We start from the raw sequence: 24,509 nt of genomic DNA on the forward strand, positions 1-24,509 counted from the left end.
GACACTCATCCACGGGCACTTTTGGGGGCGGGGGGTGGGGGGCTGAGTCAGCACTCCTATGCCTGATGAGATTACTTGTTCCATTGACAGAGAGCTGAAGGAACAGCCAAAGATCCCCCCCCCCCCTCGCGACGTGATGAGCTGTATGTGTGTGCGTGTGTCTGTGCCCCCGCCCACCTCTCCATTTAAAAGGCAGTTTCACCTTGAAGGTTCTGGGAGAGGACAGCCACGCTGATGAAGGCGAGTGGCTGCATGAGCCGGGGGGGCCGGGGGGGGGCCGGGGGGGGGCGGTTTCTGTGTGTGCGTGTTGGGGGGATGTTATCCTGAGAATCACATCATTTCTCTTGTAAGCGACGGTCAGCGGTGGTTTTTATTCACAATCATGGCACTGTTCCCAGAGAGGAGCGAGGGGCTACGACCCCCCCCACGTCCGTCCTGGTGCATTGGAGCAGCACCACACTTCCTGTATTCCGTACTGCCCCCCCCCCGCAGTGTACAGTGAGAGGCGTGTGCCGTAAACACGCATCAGGTGACTCTGGTCATGGCGCTGCACTGTGCCTGTACGCAACCATGTGGTAACAGAGGGCGGGGGCTTCTGGTGAGACCTCATGTCCGACCCACCCACCTCCCCCCCCCCACTAAGAAACATGACTGTGGTCCAGATGTATCCGCAGCACAGGGACCTTCCCGATGGACCCTTGAGGGTTAGCAGCCTCCTGGTTTTCGACAGAATCCAGCTGTTCCTGGAGATTTACAGCGCCTTCGCCGTGCAGCGAGCACAGTGGCAGTGTGTGTGTGTGTGTGTGGGGGGGGGGGGTGGTCACCAGGGAGTCTGGTTTCACTTAGGTACAGTCACCCAGGGATGGGGGGAAAGGCGATAATGAAAAACGGCAGAGGAGCGCCCCCGTTTGTGTGCGGGGAAAATGCGCTTGTGGTTTTATGGCTCGTTTTCCTAGCTGTGAAGGACACCACCGGCTGAGGGAGAGCGACACAGTAAAGGAGAGCCGTATGGCGGGCGAGCGCCCCCCCCCTCCCCCCCACTGGGAGTGCACCAGGAAATCACTACAGCTCCTCATTTCTGCCACACCGTGATGACGATGGCCTCCAATGTGTTCTTCAGGCCACCCTGCACGTGGGCCCCGCCCAGCTCACGGTCCAGTCCCTCTCCCAGTCCCTCTCCCAGTCCCTCTCCCAGTCCCTCTCCCAGTCTCTCTCCCAGTCCATGCCATTACAGCTGAGATCTACTCCAGGTTTTTTTTTTTAAGATTTTGGTGGATCATTGTGGTTTTCCTGCACTTTCTGAGTGTGACATTGCTACAGTGAATTGGTGTATCGGGGCATTGGGGGGGGAGGGGGGGGTTACAGGGTGCCTGTAAGGTGAGAGGACAGAGGAAAGGGTATAAAAGGTGTTCAGCTTCTGTCCCCAGGTGCCTCTCCATCTGCACTGGTAGCCATCCCTCCCTAAGTCCCACCCCCCCAGCAGACCGCTGGCTCGTTACCCCTACCTCACCCACGGTGAGTGGGAGGGGGACAGTTGGCGTGGCGGGGGGGGGGCGAGGGGGCCTGCAAGCCGTCAGACAAAGACACGAGGACGCTGCAGTGCGCCGAGAAGCAAAGTCCCGAGTCAGCAACTCCTATTGATTAAAAACTAACCTTAGAGTTTCTGCTCCGTGCTGGTGGCGGGATTTAAAGGGCCAGCGGTCAGAGCCAGAACCTTCAGGAGATCGCCCCCCTGTGGCCGCCCCCTCGGCTTGTTCGCTTTTATTTATTTTATCCTCTTTTTTTTTTATCCCCTCTTTCATTTCTTTTTTTTCCTTCCCATTTTCTATTCTTTTTAACATCTCAAGTATGTCATGTGGCCTTAATGGGCCTAAGACAAGAGACTGCTTTGGAGGGGGGTGGGGGGCAGGGCTGTAATTCTGCCCCGTCCAAATGTTTTCCCATGCACCCCACACTTAGTATGCAAAGAGGAGTTAAAATGCCATAATTGAACTATTGTCTTCATTTGAACAGGGTTGGCTGCAAAGTTTTTGGGGATTAATTAAGCTTAGTCCTGGATTGGTGGAGAGGTGGCGGGGGGGTGCGTGGGGGGGTGGACAGGAGGGCTGCGGGGGGGGGGGGTTCACGGATCAGGATGAATCAATAGCGCTGTGTGCTTGCTGCAGGGGCCGGCGGAACGGTGGGAAGGGGGCCAGAGAAGGAGAGGGGGAGAAAAGATGGAGAGAAAGGGGGAGCGAGATGGGGAGAGGTGTACAGGATGCAGGGGCCGGCCTTGCTAATGATAGTCACGTCTACAGCCGTCTGGTTGTCCCTAGCAACCAGACATGATGTAACACCAGGATGAACTTGAACTTGGAAAGAGGAGGGAAGTTGAGAAGGGCGGGGGGGGGGGGGGGTTGTCTTGCCCACTTGCTGGAAATGTGAACAATGGAGCAGATGCGATCAATAAGCCCATTTCACTGAAGGATTACGGGGGTGCGTCGGCTAACCTTGCCCACCAGGCACTTTACTGAATAGGCAGGAGTGTGAAGAACACCCCCCCCCCAAGCCAGCTACATACCCCCTCCCTCACAGCCCCCCCCCATCAGGAAAAAAAAGCAATCAGTGAAATGTTGCAGATCCGGAAGTTTGTGGCCTAAGGGGCAGGGGGGGTGTGTGGGCAGGACCGGGAGCCGGGCAGCATGCGTCAAAGCTGCTTGTTGGTCCTGCGGGTCGGGACCCCCTCACAGCCCGGCGCTGACCTCCCTCTCTCTCTCCTCTTCTCCCCACAGTGGTATCTGGGCTAAGGACTCCGAAGTCTCACTGCCCGCTCAACTCCCGCTGTCTCCCCCGAGTGCGGCCCGCAAACCTGTACACCCGTCTGACAGAGAGGAGCGACCCCCCCACCCCACCCCCGAGATACACCTGCTCCTAAGAGACGCATGGCTACAGCAGAACCCCGGCCCCTCCCCTGAACCACAAGGAATATTCACCCCGGCACATGCATATGCCACGTATATCTATGAAACCCATATATATTTATTTATATGTATGGTTTATATATCTATATCTATATATGGGTGCAGTCAGTCTCTGCTGGAATTGCTTGTTGGAGCATCATGGAGGAGTGATTCCAAAGCGCACGATATGTTCCTGTCACCCGAGGCCAGAGGGGCAAAATGGACGGGACTCGATCCAACAGCCTCTCTCACCCTTTTGCTGTAGCTGGTCCTGAAGGCCTCTGGGCGTCTACAGACTGGTGTGTATATATAGCGTATGGTCCGTGATCTCAGAATAGTTTGGAAGGTTTTTTTCTTTGTTTTCTTGTTTTTGTTTTTTCATGGATCTGAGTGAAGTAGTTTGTGTTTGTCTGGTCCAGTGGTTTCGTCTAGTCTGATACCGGCTAGAGCCTTCTCCAATCGGATACCGCCGTCTCTCACCGGCGCTGGCCGTGGGAAGTGGACCCCACCCCCCCACCACCCCAGAGGCGGGCCCTTGCATCAGGGCTTTTCAGGGACATGCCATATTACGAATGGAAAGCAAGCGAAAACGAATCCATTTATCCTCTCCGTTTCATGGGGACGGGTGGTGTCGGGGCGGCGGGGGGGGGCGGCGGAAGGCGGTCCTGATGTTCCGATGACGGTCGGTTGGCAGAAGATCAAGCGCTCAGAGGCTTTAAAAAAAACATCAAGTGTTTTACCGAGGTGTGTTCAGATAACTGGGTCCAGTCCTGTCCCCTGCGCAGGATGCATTTCAGTGATTTTAAAGACCCCCTCCAGTGCTATGCGAGGCACAGAGGTGGCCTGTACTTCCGCAAACACTGACAATAATGACTTAAGGCAAACGATGGAATATTGAATTGAGGAAAGTGCAATTTCATTTGGTAGCTCTTGGATAGTTAAATATCTTCGTAAGATAGACATTAATGGGATGATTGTTGAAAAGTATATATATATATTTATATATATATGTATGTATATGTATATATATATATATATATATATATATATATTATATACATATATATATTTCTTCCTAGTCCGATTACACCTCCAGGACTCTAAAATATTGGGGTAAAAAAAGAAAAAAAAAATTATAGCCTTGTGAGAAATGAGGGGAGTTTGTATTTGATTTTATGTAGATTTTTTTTTTATTGTTTATTCATCTTGTAAATTTATTTAGCATTTTGCTACAAATATCCCTTTAAAATCGCTAAACAATCATTTTTTTAAGATGTTCTCACCGCTTTTAAGCTAGATCGTGTAAAGTTCTTTTTTTAAAAAAGACTATAAGCAAGCAGCTTATTTTAACGAAGCACATGATTTTGGAAAAAAAAAAAAAACAATGTTAGCTGTATTAATTTCCCGTGAGGCAGAATCCAGAAGGAACGGGCTCCAAGGGGTCGGGCTCACGCTGCTCACGCTGCTCACGTTGCACCCGCCGTAACCCACCAACTCTTCCGTCATTAAAGCGATACCCTGTTGCAGCCCGGTTTTTGGTGGGAGCGCTGATTAGAGAGCAGTCTGCCTCCGGCTCTCTCCAGAACCATGCACTTATCCCTGAGGTGGGCTGTGAGTCAGTAGCGTGTTATGGAGAAAAAAAATGAAATAAATACAAATATGGACTCTTAAGAGAAGGAGAAAAAAGTGGGCAAAGGACCCCCTTTGGAATACGAGGAGAATTCCGTGACTTTCGCAGCCAGACAGCGAAGCCTCTCCTGTTTCACATGCAACTTGCTCCCTTTTTTGGTTTCTTCATCGTTTCCTATGCTATACATATATTTACAATCGTATGACTGACTCGTCCTCCGTCAATCAAGACTGAGTAAAAATATTAAAAAAAAACTGAAAAAAAAATCTGCATGTTCTAGTGTTAGTGACAAATTTTTACATAGATTATGTAGACTTAAAGTAGTGTGAACAGACACAATATTGTTACCCCAAAACCAGGCACTTGCCAATAGCCTACACTTGTTTGATCCTGACAAAGGTTTTTTTTTTTTTTACTATCCTTCACAATCAGCCAGCTAAACGTTTCCTCAGATTTGCCTCTCATTTCCCCGTTGTTTCATGTCTTTTGTTCCATTTGAAACTATCAGAATTTTGTTGTTCAAAGAATATATATATTATCCCTTTTACGTTCTCAAATTGCACGAAACAATTGTTCCTCATCAAGGTGCCTTGAGCGGTGGTCTAGTCCTGAGTTGTTGCACAAGTTGTGGAGAGTTTTTCTTTTTATTTAGTGCTGACCCCCCCCCCCCCACCACCACCACCACCATCCAACCCTAACCCCCTTACTGTGTAGGAAACCACAGAGAATTTAGTCGTTGGATTCTGTTGCTAATAGGATACGGTAGTAGTAACTGCGTTAACGATTATAGCGGAAAGCAGCGTCACATTCAGCCATTTCTTTTAACAAAACACATCTCAGGCCTGAGTAATGATGACAGTGTGTTACTTATTCTGATGCAATCACCCCCACCTGTGATGTGTACGAGCGAGCTCCCCCCCCCCCCCACACACACACACACACCACAGCTCCATGGGGCCCTGCTGCTGTTGAGCTAGGTCAGCTTCCATCTGCAAGACATGCCCCCCCCCCCCCCCCCCCCCCAGTGTACACTGAATGGGTGTATGATCTTAGTTCCTTCATGTGCTGTAGATAGTCCAGGCCCCTCGTGCCCTGATTTCCATTCACGTCGGCGCTAGTTTAATGATCTTTATGGATGTTGCTGCATTTTTTAAATGGAAATGTCTTTTTTTATCGTCTTCCTGTTTTTTTGTTCCCAGAAATGAGTAACGAGAAAAAAATAATATGCAATACCTGCTTGCACTCATGTAGACACTAATTTAGTTTTTTGTTTTTTTTTTTTTTAGTTATTATTATTGTTTTTTATCTAGTGCTGAACTCTGTCAGTCTGCAAGGATACCTGACTACAGGATAACTAAGTCAGTATATAAAGCCCAGTCAGCCTAGTTTGAGTGTTTAGTTTTTCGTAATCTTTACAATTGAACTAACAGTAGGTATTTTCTCTCTTTTTTCACAAGCAAGCCTTAAACGAAACTTAAACGTATTTTTTTTTTTCTCACAAACCCACATTGATATTATTTTTAAATGTGACAGTTTATTGCATTCAGGAGAAGCGAGTTTAAAAAGTCCATTTTTATATATACATTTTGACAACTTCGAAGTTATAGAGATTGTTTACTTACATGTTGCGAATATCATTAAAAAGCATTTAGAGTACGGGGATCGTTCTCCTAGCTGCCTGCCCAGGTTCAGTAGTTAACCTTGTGCAGGATTTGTGTTTTTTTAGCGTGAACAGTGGTGTATGTTTTTGTTACTGTCCTCGCCTACCCTTTAGCATTGAGTTGGGCATTACATTCTTAATTATGTGCACTAAATATAAATAAATAGCGAGATTATTGAGAAGAAATGCGACTTCTGGAGCTTATGAGTGAAGGGAAAAATTAATTGCACGGACATTTTTGTCAAGAAAAAATATTTTGAGAAGCATAGCGTCTAATCAGTGACATTTGGCTGTGTGTGTAAGATACGACGAAATTGCACCCTTTATAAAGAAAAGAGAAAAACCGAAAAACAGGAATATCAAAGCAATAGTTTGGGCAGTCTGTTTTCGTTGTGTGCGTAACTTAGTTATGATGCCAGAAATGGAAATCAAACAACGGACAGCAGGACCCCCAGGCAGGCAGGGCAGGGGTGTCCGACGGCGTGGGAGATTTGTCATTTGTATGTTGTATAGTTTTATTAATTACACTGATTTTAAAGCTGCCCTATTTTATAATGCAGGACTTTTGTAACATTGATTAAATGAGGAAAAATAGTGTTATGAAATTTATGATTGTTTGTATCAAGGCCACATTAATAGAATCGGTTTCGTTTGTTCTGTGGGAACTGGATTTAAGTTGAAAACTTTCCTGTTTCCTTTATATTTCTCTTTTTTTTTCCTTTTTGTATGTATTTAAGGACTTTTTCTTTCAGCTTTCAGTGATATAGAATATTCCTATATTTGAAAAGTATAGGATGTTGAGGTGAAAATACCTATTGTAAATTGATGTTACAAGTATGCTGTATGTTTTGAAGGTTATTTGTTGCATCAGTATTGAAGCTAAATCTAGGTAATTCAATGGCAAGAGATGAGAGTGTTTTATATGCATTTTAAAAAATTAGTTTAGGCAAAAGACAATGACATAGGCAGCCAAAGGATGCCCCCTATTATAAATACATCTTGGCATCTTTTTTGTGTTCACCATTCCATGCAGGAAAATAAACATCTGGATATGCAACATGGTTCTTTTTTTTTCTTTTTGGTAAAAGCTCGCCTGACCCACCCCCACTGTCACCATTCATGGTCCCTCCCAAATCCCCAGGCGCTTCCTATTTGTGGTGCACTCCATTCTAACCTTTCTCATTGGTCCTGCTCTCCATTCAGCCCGCCCAAATTACCCTGTAGTAGCCAGTCGCCTGCTATCCCTGCCACCGGTTTCCAAAAAACTCTCAAGGACCCTCAAGGAGGCCGTTAGGAAGTCCCCTCTTCTTCGCCTTTTCACATACATGCAATTTACTCAATGCAGAGGTTTGTAGATGGCCCACATTATATGGACTGTACCATCCACAGCCAACACAGGGGGTGCTGGGTAAGCAGTGGAGCAGTGGAACTTCCGAAGGCCATAAAATCCCAGAATGCTCCCTGCAACAAGACAGGACATGCATAGAGAGAAGGCCTCTCTCCAGGTGTTTTTGGGGGGACAGGAGACGGGACTTACTCAGTTTTGCAATTCTGGTTTTACAGTATATGAAGGTGATTACTTGGAGGAATACTGCCTACGTTGATTTTTAATTATTTCCAAGGATCCCTAAAGCATTATGGCAATCACTGCCAAAGATGTGGGCCCCCAGCTTACCCCGTATCACACAGACGCGATGCTGCGAGCCACCAACGCACACATCCCGAAGTCCCCCAGCGCCTCCGATCTCCCGCTACCCTTCGTTTTCGAGACCTCTTCATGCCATCTCATCCCTGCTGTTTCCATCAAATTCTTCTGCCATGTCTCTCCGATCAGTGCGGATGGCCACGGCAGCCACAGAACAGGGATAATGCCTTGGAGAAGTTGGAATTGTCAGGGAATACCGCCTGTGTCCGTACTGCTTGGAAACTCGCAGCGAGGGTCAGCAGGCGGCTTGTGGAGGCAGGAAGTCATGAACCTTAGCAGGCCTACAAAAGCCAGGCAAACCAGTCACGTGCATTTATAATGACCATGTGACCAGCGGTGAGCAATGTGCACCTCTTACAGTACATGGCAATTGATTAGTTGCGTTTATTTTAACAAAAAGAAGAGAGTGTTGGTAGTCAGTGTTTAGACCATCAGAAACATCTGTTAATAAAAAGGTTAAAATGTTTTCCTGGGGTGACCCAGGTACTTATTGTCCGATGGCCTCCATATCACACTAAACGTCACTATCCGTTTTATGAACAGCCGGGGACACGGACTGGAAAGGGGTTAGCACTTGCGCAGACTGACGTATTCCTCTCCCGCAGGATATTTATGCCCGAGTTTCCAAACTCAGTCGTCTCTATCATTTGTACTTCCCTGACTGTCTGAGAAATTCTGGCCCCCAAGCAGGAAATGGGGCTGAGTGAAGCCCCTGACTGTGTTTCCCAGTGTCTTACTTTCTGCAGGTACTGTGCCTGGATCAGTATTATCGCGAGTCCTTGGACAAGTATGAGGAAAACGAAAAACAAAGAAAACAAAAGAAATGAACATGAAACATGAAATATGGTTTGCAATAGTATTGGCAGAATTTGTCAGGCTGTTTCTTGGGTATGACTGCAGCAACATAAATATATATATGGCCCTGCTATATATATATATGAAAATGGAGAGCAGCAAAAATGTTTATTCTTCAGGGTAAAAAAAAAGACATTTTCTCAAATGGAACTGGTTTTAAGACCACGTCTGAAGAGCTTCAGAGACACCTAAAGCAGGAAGGTGTATGCTCTCTTCCTCCTTACCAGAGATGCCTAGTATTTAAAACCAGAAATTAATAATATTAGTGAATAATAACGGCAGTAGAACTTTCTTAGTACAATATTGTTGCATTTCAGTAGTGATAACGTGGATTCTCCGGGCGCGGATGGGGTTGCTGTCGGTCTTTTGCCGCGGTCGTTACTTTGACAGTTTACAAGTAACTGCGGCATTAGAACCAGGCTTCTGGTAACTTCCTTCACACTGTCACGGGCGTGCTCTCTGCGAGCCGACTTTTTAAAAAAATCTGAGAAAAAAAAAAACAGAAATCTGCAGGAGCAGGAAGCATGTGACTGTGACCCAAATGAAGCCACTGGTCCCTTTGAACTGTTCTATTGCGAAACCCTCACATGGTGCTAATTCAGGTTGGTCTGAAGGAGGACATGCTGACAATGTGATAATCGGGGCTCATTCAGCTTTCTGACAGCTTATAAAGTATTAGCAGTTTTATCTGCATGAAGTCTATGCACTAATCAGTCAAATATACAGACACGTTTATATATATATAATTGTATATATACACATGTATATATATACATATATACATATATAAACATTCTCTAAAATAGTGAACTACTTTGTTAACGGCAGCCTTCGCCTCCTTTAATGGCCAATGTGTTTTTCAATATGCCAGCTTAACTACAAAATAAATTATGTGAAAATAAAAAAAAAAGCCTAATACTAATATTTAACGAGAAACGAACCAGCATATTACGTCATATATAAAAAAAACGAACAAATGTAGTGCCTGTGAAAGACTGTATTATACTCTGCTCTTCGGAATACTGAGTATTGTTTGATTTTGTTTGAGTTCCTTGACACCAGGATCCTTTTTCTGTCTACCAGACCCCCTTATAGCTGATGTACGAGTAACATAGAATATGAATGCATGCTCTTCCATAATCGCCTAGTAAGCTGTTATGAATATTACTAAAACAAAACCTAAAAAACACTAAAGAGTTATGTTAGTCTTTTCTTCCTTCCGTCATTCCTTGTGGATTCCTGCAGGCCTCTCTTACTCGGCTGGTCTTCGTTTTAATCGTTTGCCTGTTTGTTCATTCGTTTGTTCACTCCTCTGTTTTGTTCCTCCGATTGTCCCTGGTTACATTCTTGCATTCGATTTTCTCGGCTGTCTGCTTTTCTGGGTGTGAGGGTGTGTGTGTTTTTATTATGTCTTTTCTATAAGTATTTCCCTTCTTCTGTATGGAAAAGCCATTGCCTTCAGATTCAGAATCACTATTTATTTCTTTTTTTTGTTCCTTTCTGTTGGGGGAGGGGGGAGATTCATTACACGTTCCCTCAGATCTCCATCGGTTCCCCGGGGATGGATGTAATGCTAGTTGAGGCTGTAAGGACTCTTGCCAGGTGTTTCTTACCGACGTCGGACTCTGACAATCGTTAGTCTCCAGTTCCGCTGCCCCCCCCGCCCTGCAACCACGCCGGGGCCATGATGCACGGAGCAGGGCGCCCCGCCCACGACCTCTCGTGCTGGAAAAGGAGGAAAGGAAATTGGCAATTTTAAGTGATTGGGATGTACATCCCAGGCCTCGTTTCTCGAAGGCTAAGCTAGCTGAAGAATCGATGTGACAGCTGTATAAAGCCCATTCAGCACTATTGGACTCAGAATCCCTGCCTGAGCAGAGCAGGGCTCCTGGAAGCTTTTGAGAGATGAGCTTGGGTTGTTCCCTCGATGGCGCATCAAAGGCATCGCTTTCCGATGGAAAGGTTGATCAGGACACCTGGGCTGAAGACCTGAGAGCGACCAACGGCACGATGACTGACCCTCGGCGGTCGATGTCCCTGCCTGACCACATGCGACGCACGTCAAAGGCAGTCGAACATGCAGCAAGTCCCACATGAGGGTCACATCTAACGATGTCACAGGTAACAAATGAAGAAAAGAGACAGGCTACAGTATACTGTGTAGCTATTCATATGGTGTGCTGCACTATTCCATCATGCTTTCCTAACATTTAAATATATATTAGAGTGTAACCTGCAGAGACGATGAGAGTGTAGATGTTTTCCATAATCTGACCAGTGCCAGAAGACTTTAAACACAGTATGCAATGAAAAACTGAATTGATCTTTTGGGGGTTGTTGTAAAAGACCATGCCGGCCTTGAAATATCATTGTGTGAAGCACCTTCTTGGCTTCCGGGACCTTTTCAGTGCACACGGTGCAGTGCGTGGCTGGAGACTAATTATCACGATGAAGACAATCCCGGCGATATATTTTTGCATGCTGGCGTGGGGGGGGGGATCAGCCATCAGTGTGACGTCCCACCTGGAGGACACACCTTTCTGCCCCCCCATGCTCCTGGTCATTGCTTCACAAGTGCTTGTCCTACATATTTCTCCCCTCCTGTTCTGTCCATTTCACATGCATTACACCACACCAGCATCTCCATTTTTCTGACAGTTATTTAACATAAAACAAAACTTTGTGCCTCTAATACACCTCTTCTGAACTGACTGGTATCCATGGTATCCATTGTTTACTGATGATGTCACTGGTTCCATTGTTGGTTAGCTGAGTTCCACTGTGTCTGTACATATCACATGTGACTGAACTTGCCGTACTCTTACAGTTTTTTTTATTTTATTCTATTCTGTATTTTTTTTTTCTCAAAGGGGGTACAGACCTCCTGACCCATCAGTGCAACCATGTCTTCACTCAACTTCCCGGAAGCAAATTGTGCATTTCCTATGCAACGGAAAAAAAATAAATGAAATAAAATAAATATGAACGCTAATGCTGTACTTTAGCGCCTTTGTAAATTATTTGTGTTTCTTTCCGACTCTGGGTTTTGCATGTGGTACAGCCAGGGGTGTAGATTGAAATTCTGAGTTGCACCCCCCCCCCCCCAAAATAATATAATTTAGCAATTTTACATGTTCAAAGGCCCCTGTACAGTAACATTATTTCATAACGAACTGTAACGTCAGACTGTTCGATTTCAGTCTGGTTGTGTTTAACTCCAACCTTGATGAAAAATATTGTTCAATATTGTCCAAGAAATTTATATTTTTGGCATTTTCTTATTACCTCTGTAATGAATTTGACATTAACCTGTTAGAAGGTAGAAGTTTGCCAGTGTTATGTACTTTCATCACCTCAAAATAAATATAAAATGCATTCCTGAGACAATTATTAAGCTGATTATTGATCTTTTTAATATAACGGACCAGCGTCCAGATGCTCCTTTTGGTGGCAAATACAGGCCAATACCGGAGCAGCGTCCTGCCATGTGACCTGGTGGAGGAGCCTGGGAAGGTGGCCGTTAGCTAGCAGCCCTCATTTATCATTTAGGTGAATGTTAGGCCTCTTCTCAATTGCTTCAGTAAATAACCGCTTCCATGAACGGCTAAATAGCAACATTTGTAAGGAAGCTTTGATACAGGCATCTGCTAAACAAATATATGACGACATGTAACGGCTAAAAGGCTGTCACCTCTTAGCAGGGCCATCTGGATTGCTGCGAAGCGTGTATTGGGCATGATAACCGTGCTAACGGATCTAACTAGAGTGAGCTTCTGTCGCTAGCATAAATACGGTCTTTTATGGCCGCCTGAGAAACTGGCATTTCACGCGTAAACACACCCAGTAATGTGGATGCAGAGATTAAAAATCTGCAATGCAAGTGAATCCAGTACAAATATTGAAACACAGATTTACTTTAGGTAATAGCTTCTGGAATTTTTCATGACTACCCGGGTTCTCCGCCTGGGTCACGTGTGTGTGGAGTTTGCATGTTCTCCCCATGTCGTCGTGGGGTTTCCTCCGGGTACTCCGGTTTCCCCCCCCCCCAGTCCAAAAACATGCTGAGGCTAATTGGAGTTGCTAAATTGCCCGTAGGTGTGCATGTGTGAGTGAATGGTGTGTGAGTGTGCCCTGCGATGGGCTGGCCCCCCATCCTGGGTTGTTCCTTGCCTCGTGCCCATTGCTTCCGGGATAGGCTCCAGACCCCCCGCGACCCAGTAGGATAAGCGGTTTGGAAGATGGATGGATGGATGGAATTTTTCATGACTTTCTCTTATAAGGAGGACTTCCTTTTTCGTGGAGGTATGGTAAAAGGTACAGATTAAAATATTTGGGGCAGCTCCAGGTATATATAGAGGGGTGGGGCCACAGGGGCATTGGCTCCAGCTGGAAGCTGATTGGCTCCTGGAGTGCCCCCTCTCCAGTCACTCACCAGTTCAAAACATATGATTTGCCCTTCCGTATGAATTATGTCCCCACCTTAAACAGTCCTAGAAACGAAGTTGGATAGCTCAGGTCATTGTGAACGATATCATGCTAAATTAGGTCCCGTTGTACCTTTGTGTGTTTGCGGCGCAGGCTGATGACAGAATGAGAAGCAGGCCAATCAGGACCACAGGTGTTCGGGTTGCGTTCTGGGCTAAGGCACTTCATTGGCCACCTTCCCAGGAGGCATGAATGCCATGACATCAGCTCACATCGACCAAGCTTCCCGACCACACCAGGACCGGGCGCTGGGTCGTGTTCTCTGTGCGAGAAGCGGAGAGAACGTGTACTTAATGACTCTGCTCATGTATTTAATAAGTAACACCTTGAATCATCAAAGAAAGGCCTGGAAACGAGATGGGAATAATTACAAGCTGCCAGCGATAATCAGTCAGCGTTCAGCCACAGAGGGCTAAATGTTCTGTTTAATAAATCATTCTGCATCCCGACCCGCTTTGTCTTGATTAAAAACACGGATGTGATATTTTCAACATGCTTCACCTGGAGCTCAAACTCTGCTCCCGTCCATCCAGTTACAGGGATGCTGTTGGGAGTCACAGTCATGACACATGAATGCATGTTAGCGCCTTTCCCGTGCTTATTGTGTGTCACATCACTGGTGGTGTTTGCTATAGGGTAACACAGTGGGTTGCACTGTTACCACATAACTGTTGTTGTGAGTTTTGATCCAGCCTCCACTGGCGCGTGAGGAGTTTCCATGTTATCCCAGTTGTTGGGTTGGGGCACTGTGCCTGTGATCAGATGGTCACTAGTTTGAATCCCATTGCTGACAGAGATGTTTCAATGTTGGGCTCCAAGGCATAATAGACGAAATCGGTTAGATATGAATGTTTCACGTGGGTTTCCTTCTTCAGGCTAATCTCTAAATTTCCCACTGTGTGGAATAGGGTTATATTACATTGTGGGAACCAAATGTCCCACACAATGTGATAAAAACCTATTATTTTGACGTAGTGGGGACCATTTTTCAGAGCTGTGAATGCGATCAGAAAAGTAAAAATTCCAAAAGTCTTGTATTTTGTTTGGTTACTTATGGTTAAGGTTAGGGCAGGGTGAGGGTTAAGATTGTCATAGTTAGCATTAGCATTTTTCCCATAGAAGTGAATGAGCGGGCCCCACAAGGATAGGTATACCCGACATGTGGGTATGTGCCCTGTGATGGACTGGCATTACATGGGGGTGGTATCTCAGCCTCATGCTATGCTGCCTGCTATAGACTGCAGGTGACCCTGACCAGGATAAACTGCTGGAAGATGGATGAGTATCTGTGCTGACAGCCTCCATATTCCTGTCGCTTATAGTCACCTTATAGACACGTAGCTTGTAATTCCATACTTACATATTTCAGGGTGTGCACTGAAGTGGGTTGGATCATCTTTGGAGGGTATAACAGAAATGCCCTGGGGATCTGCATCTTCTTCTTGCGAAGCCTGGCTGAGGAGAAGCTACACTGCTGGTCTGCAAGATGCCAGACACACACACACACACACACACACACACACACATGCGTGCGGAAATACTGCAGAACAGCTCTCCCTCTGCAGCCATGTGACATCGAACTTGGATTCCCCCCGTGGGGCAGCTCAGCCGCGGAGTCGAGTTTCAGGAGGAGAGACAATCCCGAGACGGACCCACGAGAGGCGCTGTGAATAATTCACAAGTAACAAGGGGCGTCGGGTTTCCATGCCGGGACGACCCCGTCTGCCTCTGCCCAGGCCACCCAACTCAGGCTCGCCGTTTCAGGGGAGTGGGGGGAGGGGTCACGGGGTCACGGCGGCTGCAGGGACCCACACTGGTTTGGTGTGGGGGGAGGTGGGGGTGGTTAGACCTTTGAAGCTGGCAACTGGGGGAGCTTTATGCCTCATGATGAGCTGAGAACTGGTGAAGCTGGGATTGTATTTTTCCTTCATGTCTGTTTTCATTGCCAATGGACGCATTTTTTGTCTACAGGAATTGCTAATGCCAAATAGTGACATGCTATATTTAAACGTAATCTTTTCATTTATTTAACGTGTCGTGTGACAGCGGGCCCATTATTGTACTTCATGGACATGCGATGATGTTGGGGAGTTTAAAGAGGGACTGTTCCCGTGGGACACCACTAACTCCACGTTTTTGTCACACGTCGCCCCCTGTCTCACTCCACATCTCAATTTTCTCCTGCTCACTGCTTCCTCTCCCTCTCTTCCTCGCTGCCTCCACTGTACCCCCTGCCTCTCTCCGCCCTTTACGCTCCTGCCCCCCAGTGGGCGCCGCTGAGTCGCGTCTCATTGGGGTGACGGAGTCCTGGCATCCCGCAGGGTCCCCGTTCTTCATCTGCCGGCCCTGATTCAGGCAAGAGATCCCTGGATCGGGGCCCTGCTGTATGTCACTGGGGGCCGTGGTGGCAGCACTTGGCAAGGATTGGACAGAAACGGGGCGGCTTGAACCGGGACCGGATCCCCTGATTGGGTGGGCTCGATTTACGTCAAACAGCCTCCCCTTGGTTCTGCCCTGTAAGAAAGCGAGGCCCGTGAAACGACCGTGGACATAAATCTCCCCAAGAAAACAATCTGAGAGAGAAAGAGAGAGAGAGAGAGAGAGAGAGAGAGAGAGAGCGAGAGAGAGAGACTCCGGATCCCAGGCACGTGCTGATTAGCAGTGATGTAAGGCCCCCACCACACCTGAATCCCTAATGAAGGGGGTAAGGGGAGCTGTATAATGCCCCCACTGCCCATTTAGAAATCAGCATTAATCAACACTTGGTCAAGAGGGAAGAGGCATTGATAACATTAGAGACTGTTAGTTCTGCTGGACCCGCTTGGAATTTTAACGAGCCACAGAGAGAGTCATTAGCGCTTAAAACCCGCGTGGACACTCAGGTCCCGACTGGCCTGCAGGAGAGGGATTTGACTTTGCTGCTCGCTGAAGTGATGCATGAGGAAGACCTATTAGGGTGAAGAAATGTGTCACGTCCTCCTCACTCTGGCCTGATTCGTTCAGGGACGTTCAGGCGCCGACCCGTTCGTCTAAAGCAATTCCATGGTGTCGCCCAGATCTACAGCAGGAGCTCTTGGAGGTTATAAATCTCACAGATGATATTCTGCGATTTGTCCACTGGTTGAGTTGGTGACCTAACCACCTACCCTTTTGCTGGCTTTCTCTTCATCCTTGAGAAGTTCATTGGCTTAAAAAAGGGTGGCCCAATCCAGCTACTGGAGATCTACCACCCTGTAGAGGCATACAGCTGGCTCTAATGAGATGCTACTGTACAGCCTGATTAACTGTATCAGGTATGTTAGATTAGGGCTGTACCTAGTGATAGAGCCCCATGACTAAGGTTGACGCGGTATGAAGAAAATCCATTTCTACAGAGTTCCGGACACATGCAGTGTCTCTCTTCTGAAAGACTGCTAAGATACACAAATGCTTCTCCACAGATGACTGTGGCCCCGTCTCCCTGTCTCCGAAGTCTGCTCAGATGCGAGGCCTGGCAGATGCCCACCTTCACGTGACGCAGAGTTACCGCGCTCGTACCTCAGCCCTTGGCTTTTCTAGCACAAATCGTTCGGCGAAACGTAATGACTTCCTGTGTCTTCCTGTGTGCTCTGATGTCAGCCGCTTCTCAGGCCATTTCCGTTAAGAATATATGCATCGCTATGATTTGTGTGTGTGTGTGTGTGTGTGTTATGGGGAGTGGTAATCCATGTGCATGTGGAGCCCAGAGCAGGTATTTCATCAAGCTTTCTGTGACCTTCTCATGAACATTATCTCAGTGGTGCTGTTATTTTTTTCTGGGTGGAAGATGTCCAGCTGGCTCATTATTCATTTCTGTGGTCACATTTCGGATTTGAACACCTCAGAAATGCATGGTGTGTGTGTGTGTGTGTGTGTGTACAGGGTGTCCATAAAGTCTCTTTACAATTTCAAAAATGTAATACAAAGGCAATTGATGAGATATCTTCATCAGATTTGTTCTATATACTCAGTGGTTATCAAAGTTTTTAATCCCATTGCAAACAACGGTACAGAACATCACTAATCCAAAGCAGAGGATCACTGATGCCATTGCCACTATTGATAAGAGTATGCAACAGTGAACATGGCAAGAAATCGCATGCCGTCTTGATGCGCTTCATGCAGCTAATGCTGCCCATATAGAGGTGTATTAAATGAGGCAAAAAAATCTTAAATCTACACATCTCATTTTGTAATCATTTCCACATATCTGTATTTTCATTTGCCTTTGTAATTAATTTTTGAAATTGTAAGGAGTCTTTATGGACACCCTGTATATTACATTGGATAATGCTACATTAATGCACCATAATGCCTTTATAATGCATTTGTAGAACATTCATAAGCAGCATGTAAGTACAGACGCTCCTCTACTTACGAACTTTCAACTTACGAACCTTCAGACATACGAATGAAGAGGACTGTAAGTCCAAATTGTGTTCCTTGGGCTCCCGTTTCCTGTCCGCAACATAATTTTTTTTCTGCGCACCAATTACCAATTCCGCCTAGTATGTGTGTGTGTGTTTGTGAGCAGGTATACCTTACCTTATAGCAGTGGTTCTCAAACTCGGTCCAGGGAGAGCAGGAAAACAAGCAGGGCAGTGGGTCCTGAGGACCGAGTTTGAGAACCACTGCACTATGGGAACACAATGTCCGAACAAAACTAAATTTAATAAAAAATCTGTGACTGCAATGAAAAAACTCAAAATGCAAAAATTGTGGTTACTTGGTTATGGTCAGGGCTGGGTTGGGGTTGAGGTTGTCATAGTTAGCATAACATTTTTCCCATAGAAATGAATGAGTGATCCCCATAAAGATATGCTTACCCGACATGTGTGTGTGTGTGTGTGTGTGTGTGTGTGTGTGTGTGTCTGTGTGTGTGTGGGGAGCAGCTTCAGCATGGATGGCGAATAAGACTTTGAGAAGAACTGGGTGGATGGGGCTCAAACAAAATGTTGGCTTGGTCTGTTGTCTCCCATTTCAGTGACCGGGGGGGGGGGGGGGGGAGGGCAGACGTCAGTTCTGGTTATGGGGGGCAGGTGATTAGAGAGGCCACATGACTGAATAATCGGCACCAAGTCAAAAGATGTCATTCATCATTCTTGAATGTTATTTCTATGACGGAGACCCATAACCCAAGCCAACAGGTACATGCTCCGAAAGATCGGAGAGGCCTTTACTCAGCACAGCGGGACACTTAAGCCGGACTGCGGCTTCAGGGAGGAAATGTGTTGGGTTACTCTGGGAGACGACACCTGCTTAGGGAACAAAAACGGCGACGATTCATTTATACGTGTTAGAAATCCTTGGCATCGGCTAGTTGGTAATTACGTCCTGACCACTCCCCCTCCCCACCTCGTCCCTCCCAGCATGCTGTCAGTGAAGGCTGCCTGTTCTCAAAGGCAGGGTGGGAGGCGAGAAGCAGGAAGTAGGCAGGTCATGTGACCCCAGTCTGTTCGGTTGCCTACCTGCAGCTTTGCTGCTGCAAATTGCTATTTCTGTTTTTTGCTTTTTCGCAGATTTATAAACTGCAGGGGGTTTTTGGACATGCAGGAACAGGGAGACCTCGCAGCTCTGTCCCTTTCCTGCCCAGACCCTGTTTCATTCAGCTGTGGGACCGCGCCCGGTGATGATGTCAGCGAACATAACTCAGCAGAAAGTGTTGTGCCGAAACGTGTGTGAGTCTGAGACGCATTCCCCCTGACCTTCCCTCTTAAATCACAGTGGCCCCTAACTGTGCCCCTCCTCCCCCCCAGGCAGAGCGTCATACTAAGGCCCCTGGGCTCCCCTCACCACACCAGCTCGCCTGTTACGCTCCAGCTACCCGCCACGCCGCTCACCCTTCACGGCTCCCTTTCCACCGGCCGGTGAAATCCCGGTTTAGGCGGAGTTGCTCCGTCGGTTGCGTGACACACTGACCATGCGGGCCCCCCGTGCCTTAAGTCAGAGACGAGGGGGCGCCCCCCTGGAAGCACGAGAGCCGTTTAACGCAGTTGCTGGCTTTCGCTTCATCCTTCAGAGGTTCATTGGCTTAAAAAAGGGTGGCCCAATCCAGCTACTGCAGAGGCGTACAGTATCTTAACAGCTACACAAAATCACAAACTGTCAACTATATGCAGAAACATCGCCCCCTGTAGGCGTGGATCCAGTAGAGGTTACTGTGTTATCAGGCAGATTTAAGGGTCGCCCAGTCATGAAGAAGCCCTGGTAAAATTTTCATGGGGAAAACTCTTTTTACCGCTGGTCGTTCTGATGAATGTCTCAGGATACATCTCGGAAGTTGGACGTTAATATTGATTAAAAGATTTTCTGCCCTTATTGTGGACGAGGACTTGCAGGAACTGTGTTTCTTTGTGGATTTTCATGCCATATTTTGAGAAATTTGGAGTGATTCTTAAGAAGCAGATTAGTCGCATTACAGCGCGTACTGCTGCAGAGACTGCGCCTGGCGGGACGGCGCCTTTAAACCGGCGCCGCTGCCAAGTGCTCCGCTAAAAGGGGTGGCCGAGAGACGAGGCCCAATTCATTAGATGTGTTTAATAACTTGTCCTCTTAACGGTGACCGTTCACATCTTTGCAGGCTCAGTCGTTTTTTATATCTTTACTTCCCCGCAAGGTCCCGTGGGTCAGTCCTGCGATGCCAGATTTGTAAATCCGCAGCGTATTAATGCAACGGGCCGGCCGTTTAATATTCTCGAGGAGTCGCCACGCACGAACATCCTGTAAAAAGCCAGCAATCCATTTGCTTTAAAGCGTTGCTGTCACAGTGCAATTTAAAGCCGGCCGTGGCAGACGCCTGTCCAGGTTAAAGTCCCCCGCCCCCCGCCCCCCTCCCCAGGCCAGTCACCGGGCCCGTGCCGGCTCTGTGGCCCTTGTGTACGAACCTCACAAACATGTGGCGTTTATTTCACGCCTGCTGCTCTATTTTAAGTGAATTGGCAGACTCCGGCCCGGATTAAAGCGAAGACTTTGACAGGGTTCGTGTATTTTTATGACCCCCTTGTTCCTTAATCTCGGCAGGAGGCGTTGGCGGGGGGGGGGGGGGGGGGCTATTTGTATTTCAGCCTACGCACACTCTGTTTGTTTGGTCCGTCGGCGTAACGGTATTTAATCCGTGGGAGGTGTCGGCCCTGAGTGTTCAGGGGCTCTGCTCTCGGGGGCCCAACCGTGGCGGGCCGCTTCCCTCCATGCCCCGAGTGTCCGCACAAAACTGAGGGCCACCCCCAGTGACGGAGCCTGCCCCGCCCCCCCTGGCTCGCCCTGGCGGGGAACCCACTTGTCAGCCGGGTAAAGCCATGACTGAGGCCATGTGTGAATATTAGACTGGCTTATCTGGTGAGACGCCAGTAAGAAATGTGGAAATTAAAATAAAGGATTAGAGCGAGGCGAGGGGCTTTTATTTATTTCATTTATTTATTTATAGATCAACATTTTGTGAAGCTTGTCACCTTATCGCTAATTCTTCCCGACACGTCGTTCCGACTGACACAACTGTAATTTCATGGCTCCTACAACCTATGTAGGAGGGCCTGGTGAGGCGCTGCTCTGCACTCCTGTCCCCCGCCTCACTCCTCAGAAATAAAAAAGCCCACGTGGGAGGTGGGGAACCTGTAACGTCTGAACCCGAGTGGGGGCCAGCGCGCAGCCCCTGTGTTATCCCGAACACCTTCTAGGGGCAACTCCATCGAATCCGGAGGATTTACGCATCAGAAACCACAGACAATCTTTATTTTGTTTTCCTGTGTCGTAAAATGTGTTCTTTTGTGGTTTGCTTCCTGCTGTGTGGACCATGGCCAATAGCTACCAGTTTTATATTCTTGTCCTAGTCTGTCTTTTCTGTGCACTAATGAATACTGGAAAACAGCATGAGCATTGGGGAAGGTGTAGACCCCCTTGAACGTCCTTTAATGTTTGGAGTTCACCGCATGAGCTGCAGGATCTGCAGAGTGCAGAGTCACAACGTCTCCTAGGTACAAATCTGACACCAGTGGTGCAGCCAGCCCTCTCTCCAAGGTGAATACCGTATTATTTTCTTTGGATAAACAACATGAACTCCGTATCAGTTTTTGGGTGCGGTGCCTCTTCCTCTGCGAGAGTCCGGTGGGAGCCTCCGGTCTCGAGTCCACATTCTTTCAGACCCGGGCTACGTGCTGCTGCCAGTCCTTATAAGGGTTTGAGTGAAAGACATTTGCACAAGCAAACCTGCCACACAACACACCTCCCCTCATAGGGTTTCCTGAAAGGAACTACGGGGGGAAAAGCGAATCGTCCATGGAGATTTTACTCAAATCCTTAATTACGTGTTCAGGACATCAACAGAACCCCATAAATTTATTCCGACTGTACAAATGTGAGACGCTTAACGCTGTACTGTTCAAATACAGCAGCCCTGATCCCCAGTTACCTAACGTGAGGAGTGGTGTGACTCCTCCCCAGTGCGATATCACAAAGTGCCTGCAGACTGGGTGGGTACAGGAGCCCAGGAGAGGAAGGCCCTCTCTGCTTACATACCTCGGAGAACCTTTAACACAGGAAGCTGTTTATCATAACATGTTGGGGAGATATTGCCTCCATGCTGAATCAATTAGGTCTGGCCTGTTTCATCATACTTCATAACTTGGGCCGTGGAGCCCAGTGGTCTCTAGAGCGTGGTAGTGTGCTGTAATTGAATTTTGATTAAACACACATGGCTTGTGAGCCCGCGTGGCCGTACAGGGAGGCGTGACCTGCTGGAGAAGATGGGAACTTTCCAGAAAACAGGATGTGCTTTGTTGGATGGGGGGGGGGGGTGGCGGAGTGAGGGGGATAAGATATATGAAATGTATGAAAATCAGGGACAGCTGGGGAACAAAGATTTCTTTATATTTCCATTCTCTCTGTTTTTAGCTAGGATCTGTCAGATATTTGAAAGGTAATGCGAAGGCGCCTGATTGGCCGTAGTGGAATCCTGCATGAGGCGGCGGGGGGGCAGAACACAGGGGCAGGTAACTCTCGCTCTGTCCTGAGAGACAGGCATGTCTCTTACAGACTGTCACCGAAACTGCCATCTCTCCTACTGACCGCGGAGCGTCCAGTGATCACAGTCAAGAAGATCAACTTACAGCCGGCATCCGAGCGTGAAGGACAGACACGTTAAAGACACTTAGTAAACATCAAAGATTGATGTTGATCTTTCTGATGTCGCATGACCTATAGCTAACCCTTAACTACAGCTTAAAAAAACGACCTTGTAAGACAGCCAATATCCTCCGTAATCCTGACCTGACTGTTGTTTGTGTTGATAAAGCGTGAAACAGTAAAATCGAGATGCCTCTGACTGAAGGGTCATTTGACTCTCCTCTTGGTTCTCCAGAGCTCTATAGTACAACCCCTCACTATAAATGTGGCAGTAGTGAAATGTAGTGATTAGTGAGTGAACATTAGACTCCTTGCATATAGATAGTGTACTTTCCCAGGAACGCAGGAGAAGATTCAGCTTGGCATCCACAGGGGTCAAAATACAGGTCACACACAGCTTGAAACAGACATATGCCTTCATCTGTGGGGTGATGTGGGTTAGATACCTCCACCTGTGTCCAGAAGGTCATGGGTTTGAATCCCCGGGATAGCAGAGTAATCATTGCTGTTGAGACCTTGAACAAGATCCTTACCCTCAAAAACTCTTCAGGGCTACGAGGAAAACCTCCATGCTGAGCACAAGGTTTTACCCGTGTATTAATGTGGCAGCGTGCGCCTCACAGGAGAGCAGGCTGAGATGTGTGGAGATTGAATTTCATTGTGTCGGCTACTTGTAAAACGGCAATAAAGGTGTTTTATCTATCGAACCAAAAGGGAGCAAGGGATCATCTTAACACCAAACCCTAAACGTAGCACCAATACAGGCTATTGATGATTTCACAGACACGTCAGGGGCTCGCTGACACTCAGGCTATCTGATCCAAAACACGTTTCACGCTTTGAAAGAGAAGCCCCTTTAATTTCCTTCGTCTGTGGGTCTTATTGTGTGCACAGGTTTCCTCCACGTCAGCCTGCGCTGAATGCATCTGGCAAACATATTTCATCATTTCGGATTGACTGCAGCTTGTCTTTTGTCGACTAAGAATGCTTGTCACTCGCAGTATGAGTACTCTATTCATTCTTTGCAAGTGCTATGATGTGCCTACAATTAGAATGATTCAGTACAATACTGAAACTAAACAAACGGCAAAGGATGAGAGCGCTGACGATCGCCAAAATCGCGCTCCGCGTGTCACGTTTCCTAAAATCCCGTCAGCCTCATTTGCTGCAGGCAGCTGGAGGAGTTCTACCCGACCCGACCCGCCGCGCCCTGCCCCACCCCATCAGCAGGGTGACACATCCAGCCGGAATTTTCCCTGCCAATTTTTTATTAAATTTATTTCCTTAAAGACAACCAAACGCTGTCAAGAGCCGGATGATCTCATCTGGGTTTTCCTGTTATTCCACATCAACGGTCCAGCAGAAATGACGCTGAGGATTCTGGGAGCCACTACCCAGGTCTCTGGGAAGCGATGAGCATGATTAGAAAAGTAAGCTAAGGTCTCTCCGAACCCCATTTTACAAGAGGCGAGGGATGCTGCCGTCCCCCTCCATGAAGTATGGGCTGCGCCATCTCGGAGCTGTGGGCGGTTTGAAGGTCCAGCCTTATTTTTTTTTGGATGTGGGGGAGGGACAGAAGGCTCAGTCCTCCCAGGGACCCCTCCCAGCACTACAGTCTACTCCATGCACCACGGGGACGATGTACCTATAAAACACTCGCTGGGATGAGGGGTTTCGTTTCCCCCGGCGCATGGAGAATGAGGTTGCTAGATTCCGGAGACCTCCATAAATCTCCCCCCCCCTTTATCCCGGTGCTATACTGATAAGCTCAGCTGTGGTATAGCCAGAGTAACACAGCGAGGGGGCCGGAGCGGGGGGCGCACAACACGCTAAAAACGTCTACCCAGACAGCCACAGTAACTAATATAATCATTTTTAACACACACACATTCAAACGCGAACCTCGCACATCAAACACACGCATCATAACATCGAAATGCTCTTCTTCTGATGATGCGTATCGCAGTGCCGTTTCTACGGCGATCCGAGGTGCCAGGCGAGGCCCTCCAGAGGATCAGCTGCCTCGACTGCGAGAAAGACCAGCCTGAATGCGGACAGCGTGCCTATCGCAGGGCTCGCAGTCAGTCACTCAAAAATAAA

At 47.5% G+C, this 24,509-nt stretch overlaps 1 protein-coding gene across 1 annotated transcript in view; it reads left to right on the top strand.

Annotated features, from left to right (window-relative positions):
* The window catches only part of nfia (nuclear factor I/A), a 117,808-nt gene extending 114,894 nt beyond the window's left edge, over positions 1 to 2,914 (top strand). The window contains exon 5 of the mRNA XM_048977691.1: positions 2,772 to 2,914. Coding sequence (XP_048833648.1) covers positions 2,772 to 2,914 — 143 coding nt within the window. The remainder of the gene's footprint in view (positions 1 to 2,771) is intronic.
* The last annotated feature ends 21,595 nt before the right edge of the window (positions 2,915 to 24,509 follow it).

This window comes from Brienomyrus brachyistius, chromosome 15 (genome assembly GCF_023856365.1).
Source record: "Brienomyrus brachyistius isolate T26 chromosome 15, BBRACH_0.4, whole genome shotgun sequence".
Lineage (NCBI taxonomy): Eukaryota > Metazoa > Chordata > Actinopteri > Osteoglossiformes > Mormyridae > Brienomyrus > Brienomyrus brachyistius.